Source organism: Triticum aestivum, chromosome 2D (assembly GCF_018294505.1).
Source record: "Triticum aestivum cultivar Chinese Spring chromosome 2D, IWGSC CS RefSeq v2.1, whole genome shotgun sequence".
Classification (NCBI taxonomy): Eukaryota; Viridiplantae; Streptophyta; class Magnoliopsida; order Poales; family Poaceae; genus Triticum; species Triticum aestivum.
This window is the reverse complement of record NC_057799.1, coordinates 360,543,515-360,550,289: the sequence shown is the minus strand read 5'-3', so window position 1 is coordinate 360,550,289 and position 6,775 is coordinate 360,543,515. Positions and strand designations below refer to the sequence as shown.

Genomic DNA, 6,775 nt, shown 5'->3' with positions numbered 1-6,775 from the left:
ATGTCGACAATTGTAGACTTCCGGTTATATATTTCTCCAGAATCTATATATCAATATAGATTTGATGGAAATATCGTTACCCATGGTGATTGCTCGCGATTTCCAATGCGATTGAGTCGGGTATCCCGATGTCCCAGTCATTGTGTGCACTATGACCTGGGTTGGTGGAGGTTGCCGTCCACTGGGTGTATACTACCCATTAGGTGTCTGCCAACGTGAAGTTGACTTGCATTTACTGATTCAGAGGCCTCGATATCCTTGCTTGTGAGAAGCCGAATCCTGATGTACTATTGCCATACTTCTCCCCATGTTGCTGTGAACAGGGAGTTGAGTGGTTTAGTTGGTACCTCCACTCTTTCGGGCATATTTTTGCAGGATTGTAAGATTATGTGACACCTTCATTTTCAGTAAATGAATCTGGCAGGTTATTTGCAATGTGTTGCAAATCTTCTGAACGCATGGTTCAGATCTTTGAGTACATGGACTTGAGGTAGAAATGTGTTGAGCATTCCACTAATTTCCTGGCATTCTGTATGGTACTTGAAATCTCCCCTAATGCCTGAAAATGTTCCTCATTGAATCAGCATACTGACCTTGAATAACTACCCATGTGAGGGGCTTGACGTATTGGCGGTTATACAGTTATTCCTCACATAGATCTCAAATATGTTGAGGGGCCAATGATTATGTCGGGGTGGTGATATCGGTATGCAACCGAATTACTGCAGATGGGAAATACTTGGTAGATTTCCACGTATCAAAGATAGAGGAGAATAACATTATGCAATTTGGTCATGAGCGTGTAAAACTGCATGACTCCAACATAAAGTTGGTAAGTTGCAATTATGATGTTAAGATCATGGAATGAGCTTAATTCTTTGGATAAAGGATTCTATTAAACCAGTTTGAGTCTAGAAATATAGGACAAAGTGCTAAACTTCAATCCTAGGGCCATGGTGAAGGCACGCAAGGAGAATTCTACAACTTGTCCATTCAATTTGATTGTAATTGATGTTCAGGATAATGAGCCAATGGTTTCATGTGGATAAAGCACACACTTAACACCATCATGTATATATGTCTTTTAGAACCATGGAATACCTGAATAGTCTACTCAATGGTTGGGAAGAGCCATTTACCTCGACTTGATGCATTAAAAGAGTCTGAGTGGTTCAGCATAAACTTTAAGGTGTGCGAGCCTTAAAATTTGTCTCCCTATGTCACATGTAGTGCACACAAAATCCAAATATTGTTAGAATTTAGCATCAAATAATCATAAACCATGGGAATTGCCGATAGTTTCGGTTTCAACCCAATGTCAATGATGACCAAAGCGGGAATGCCAAGTTTGTCATGTAAAAGACACTCGGAAAAACTATCTCGTACGCAACATGTGCTACGGGTTTTGTAATGTGTAGTACAACCATGATGATACATAGAGAATGTGCTTGCCATATCCGTTGCATATGGTAAAGAGAAGATATTCATCTCTGTTGTCATCATAAGTTTCACTATGGAAACTATTTTGACAGATACCTCTATAGTTTAGTAGGGTACGAGTTAAACCAGCAAGCATTAAAGCATCATGACGTTACTCGAGTATCCACAGGGATAGTAAATATGACTCGAGTTGAGCCAACAAATACCTCATCGCGTCTAGCGATTTTAAAATATTTCCTTTCTCTCAACAAGAGTGGAAACATTTCACTTCCCTGAGTATATAGTTCGTGGTGCATATGTCCACATGGAAAAATCATCTTTCATCAGATTGACCCCCGTAGAAATCTATATATAGACACGAAGATTTTCAATATGAAAATCACTTCAGATATATAGAATACACACAAATGTATTTGTAGCAATGTGCTAATACAATATATTATGATATGCAATATATGATGACAAGAATAATCATGTTCATACTAGAACATCAGAAATGGATAAATAAATAGATCACTAAGGATATTGAGGGACTAAATGTAGTCTCCAAACATGTCGGTTAATGCATATTCAACCGTCATGTTTTTCGTGCTCATAGGATCCCGTTACAGCTGGATAGTCATTTTATTGCTCGGTTCTATAAGAACATCATGCAAACAAATGACTTCCATGATGATGTCAGTTTGAAGGTTTGAAGTGAGTTTTAAACCTTTACCCTTGAGGTTCTTTGCGTCCCGGTGGCGTGGCTTGGATTGCACGCGCTATCCCATGGGAGGCAAGACTGATCTTGATGTCCATGACCCGCTTAAATAAGTTGTGGCCATTGAGGGCAAGAGCCTCAAATTACTTAGCCATCAGTTACTTATAAGGGCAAACCAGAGATGCTTAATTTACGAGTAGTAAATTAAAGACCATCATGGTTAGTGTTGTAATGAATTTTGCAAAAAATTAATGGACATTTCAAGAACTTAGCTTGAAAGCATTAGGGTGAATCTCAAATTGCTAAGTATGAGATCTTGAAGATAATCTCCAAAATGGAGTAGATCTCGCAGCACTAGGGAGTATAATGTGATGAAATCAGTAGATACTCACTCGTAATGCCTTATGTCATGACATAGTAACATATGTGGGAGAGCACTTTGTAAAGCAATCATAATGTCAAAATGACAAAATATAGGCTTTGTCGGTAGTGGAGATAATCTGCAAAGTAGTAGATATGCACACCACCTTGTGATCTCAATACATCAATTTGAAGAAATCAATAAGAATTTTGCATCTGTATTTGCAAGAAATTAAAAATCTCAATTGCAAATAGACGTATTAATCTCGACATGTGTTTAACATGGAGATAGATACATCATAGAAATATTCCGGAATACCTTGTATTCAACAGAGAAACAGTATCAGAGGTACCGCATTTATCTTTGCAAGAGATAAAAAAATCTCAGTTACAAATAATGGATGTAATGAATCTCAACATGTAAGAAACATGGAAATATATTACATCACGTTCTGAAATACAAGGTACTCTACAGAAATCAGTATTTAAGACAAATACTGGAAATAACAGAGTCTAAACAGGATTGAATTAAGACTAATTTGCTGATTAGCTGAACTAGGACTAGTCAAGCGGTCAAGGCAAACGAACAAACAGCAAGGCACGTGGTGCCTTTTGATCCCCTGCCGCATGCCCATGTCCAGACTAGTCCACTACCAACAGATAAGCAGAGCGACGGAGGGGGAAATTCCCCATCGCTTCGTTCCCAACCACGCTCGAGTAACCCAGGCACACGGCCGCCCTGTGCCACCAGGAAGCACGCCGCCGCAGCGGCATTCACGGGCGGCGGGAGGCGCTCCCCCTGCGCCCGTCCTTGTCCGGGGAAACTCCAATGAGCAGGGTGCCCGGCTCGACGCCGTTGGAGACGCCGTTTGCGAGCCCGAGGGCGGCCGGGCTCCAAGTCCCCACGCGCGCGGCGGCACGGCTGCTCGACGGAGGGCTCGACGCCGTGAAGCCGAAGGACTTAAGGCGGCGACGAGGAGGAGGCGTGGTTGGCGTGGGGGATGGTAGATGCGGAGGCGCAGGGGCGTCGTCCGGCGCGGCACTTGAGAAGCAGCGGATCCCGTCGGCGTGGACAGGAAGGCGAGCGCGCGGCTGGCTCCAACCTCGACGACCGTAGGGGTCGGAGATGGCAGCGGCGCAGCCTCGTCCTCGTCCTCGACGATGTCGTTCCCTGGAGGCGTAACTATTTCGACAGGGGCGACCGGGTCGATGTGCAGCGTCGGAGCGGCCGGACCGGCGTACAGCCAGTCAGCCACCGCCGGCATCAGCGGCGCGGCCGGCTCATGGGCCAGCGGCGCGAAAAGCCGAGCGGCCGGCGCTAGGGCCTGCACCGGCACGCTCAGGGCGCCGATCTGGTGGCGGTGACTTCCAACCTCCACCGAAGCGGGAAGGTCGCGCACTCGACGGTGGAAGCGACGAAGTCCGCCCACACCATGATGACTGCGGCGAGCGACGAAACGGCGGCAACGGCCGTCATCGCGAAGGAGGCGAAGAAACAAGGAGAGAAGATTCCCAGGCATTTGTTCTTCTGTCTCACCTTTTGCCTGTTGATTTTGTTCAGTTCCAGCGAGTTCGCCGGCAGGTTCTTGCTCTATTGGAGAGCAACGTGCGTGATAACGTGTTAGAGTAAAACGAGATTGAAAGTGAAAGGACAATCCGTCCTGGTTTCCATTGATTCTCAAGTATATATACATCTGGAAGAGATGGGAAGAAGAGGTGTCTGTTCGGAGGCATCCCTCCAGAATAGGTACATATTGACAATGGGAGTGTCTATTCAGCACTTGACTGTTTTTCAATTCGGTAACATTCACATTTCTTGACAAAAAAACAGAGCACACTTGTATGTCCAAAAATAACCACCCCGGCGACTATATGTTTTCTATTTCTAAAAAACAGGCCGGGCTAAACTGTCACCCAGTTTCAGCTAAACCTGGACCACAAGATACTCTGGAAATGAGTGATCGCTAGCAGTGCCTAAACTTGGGAAATTACAGAAACTTTGAAGTATATAATGAAGAAATACAGTGGCAAAAATCATAGAACCTACACTATAATCCCAAGGTAGCTGAAAATTACACTGTAGACTCAATACTAGTGAAAGCATGCAGAAAAATACAAAAGAATATGCGCACCTGATACCATAGAAACATTCAGAAAAATGACAGGAACTCATTTCCGGAGTATAATACGAAAACAAGGCTGCAAAGAGTAGAAAGAAAAAAAAATCAGAGCCTACAGACTGCGTAGACAAAGTAAATGACACTGAAAATTTACCAAGAATCGCAGTGCAAAAGAGTCCAAGAACGCCTACAAATTACAGTCCAAGATTTACGCTAGCAGAACTTGCCAACTTACACTGCAACTGCCTAACAATTAGTACACTGCAATAGTCCAAGACTTACAGTGTAAATCCCCTGGAAATTATAGTCCACATACACAGGAATTGACACTGAAAACTACAAGAGATTTAAACTTGCCAAAACTTGTCAGCTTACACGGTAAAGTACCTAGGAATTACAGTGTAACTGCACAAAAAATACAGTGGAAATCGCCTAGAATATACAGTGTAAATTAGACTGTAAAAATGAACATTTACATTGTAAGAATGTTGTTGATCAGGATTTACAGCGAAATAACCCAGGAATTACACTGTAAAGTGCCCCTATATATACATTGTAACTTCCTGGACAATGTAGAAACACATGGACTTACACTGGAAAAAAAACCATAGAATTACCAAATGCCGCGGAACTTACAAGTACAATGATCAGTGAAAGTACAGATCAAGTACAATGAAAATGCCCTGGATTTACAGTGTAAGAACGGTGCATAAAACTACTAAAATACATAGCAAGTACACTGAAAAAGCATATGAACTTACAGTGTAAATACAGACTAAAAATGCAGAGTAACTACAGCGATACTACCATAATAAATACAGTGTAAATCACCAAAAAATCTATGCTGGAATACCAAGGGAACTAAAATACCCAGGAACTTTAAAAATACACCGGAAAGACCACTGTCCTCCTAATTCTCGACTTTTTATACAGATCCAGTAATTCACAGATAATTCTTTACAAAAAAATGTAGATGGGGAGCATGAGAAGAACAATAACAAAAGACAATCTACTGTCACTATCACAAGAAGATCTCATTCAAAATGTGAGTATCACTAAATGGCAAAAACTCACAAGAAAATGTTGCGTACATCAAAATCAAAATAGCTCACACAAAAAATACATTGTAGGAATCGTTTTCTTTTACAGCACTCCTACAATAAGACATTATGTACAAGGTCAGAAAAGCAACTTTGAAATACAGTAGTGGTACCAAACCTCTTGACAAAAAAGAGTGTTTTCTTAGTATGCTATTCCAACAAGAACTCCAGTTAACTTAACATGGTGATTGCAGGTACATTCGGCAAATGGGGCTACATCAACAACACAATTAAGAGTGGAGGACTCCAGTAACAAAACACATAACACCAACAGCCCAACAATTCATTCTAGAGTAAGTGAAACTATTGGTGAAAAACTCATGACCTGACAAAAAATTGAGAAACTTACATCTTGAGAACTCTGCTGCAGACATTGGAAGAAATGCAAAACGAAGCTACACCAAGCGAAGAAGGCGCAACAGAACCGAACCCCTGGAAAACAGACATGTTTGCCCACATGAATTTGGAACAGGTGGGCACATTAATAAAATTTCAGAAACAAGTACATATCATACAAGTTGAAACTAGTAAGAAGAATAAATCCGAAACAAAATGCTAAGTATCCAGGAGACTGAAGATGTTCACCCCAGTTCAGCAGCAACAAAAACAAACTCAAACACTTGCCACAGCAATGAAGAAAGAGAAAGGGGAGAATCAGAGCACTCACACAAATGCAAATTCCGAAGATGATACTAATGTAACGTCCTGGCGAGAGACTTTCCGAAGCTTACCCATTAAACTAAAACCTATAAATTGCAGAGCTGAAGCATGAATATTACACTAAAAATTAGGGCGGAAATTACACTATAAATACGGAAATAAAAGCAAGGGGGCTTAGACTGTAAATCTGGGATAACACTGCATTATTGGGAACATTACACTGTAAATACATAGAATAAGCAAGGCGTTTATAATGTAAAACTAGGGTTACACTGGAATTCTTGGGAAGATTACACTGTAAACAGGACATAGTTCATAACTGCACCACAACGACACTCGAACAATCAACAAGAATGAAGCCAAAATTTCAGGAATTACATAACCGAATCATACAA

General features: G+C 41.8%; 1 protein-coding gene across 2 annotated transcripts; it reads right to left on the bottom strand.

Annotated features, from left to right (window-relative positions):
* Positions 1 to 2,841: 2,841 nt before the first annotated feature.
* On the bottom strand, positions 2,842 to 6,211 carry LOC123053155 (uncharacterized). Of its 2 annotated transcripts, XM_044476570.1 has the most exons (3): positions 6,070 to 6,208; positions 4,633 to 4,699; positions 2,842 to 4,091 (listed from the first exon to the last, which is right to left on the bottom strand). In XM_044476570.1, exons 2-3 carry the CDS (start codon positions 4,640 to 4,642, stop codon positions 3,151 to 3,153), a joined length of 951 nt encoding a protein of 316 aa, XP_044332505.1. In that variant the 5' UTR covers positions 4,643 to 4,699; positions 6,070 to 6,208; the 3' UTR covers positions 2,842 to 3,150. The 2 variants fall into 2 exon arrangements, 1 of the variants encoding a protein (XP_044332505.1); XR_006425431.1 differs by lacking the exons at positions 2,842 to 4,091; positions 4,633 to 4,699 and adding an exon at positions 5,634 to 5,774 and having other exon boundaries at positions 6,070 to 6,211.
* Positions 6,212 to 6,775: the final 564 nt, after the last annotated feature.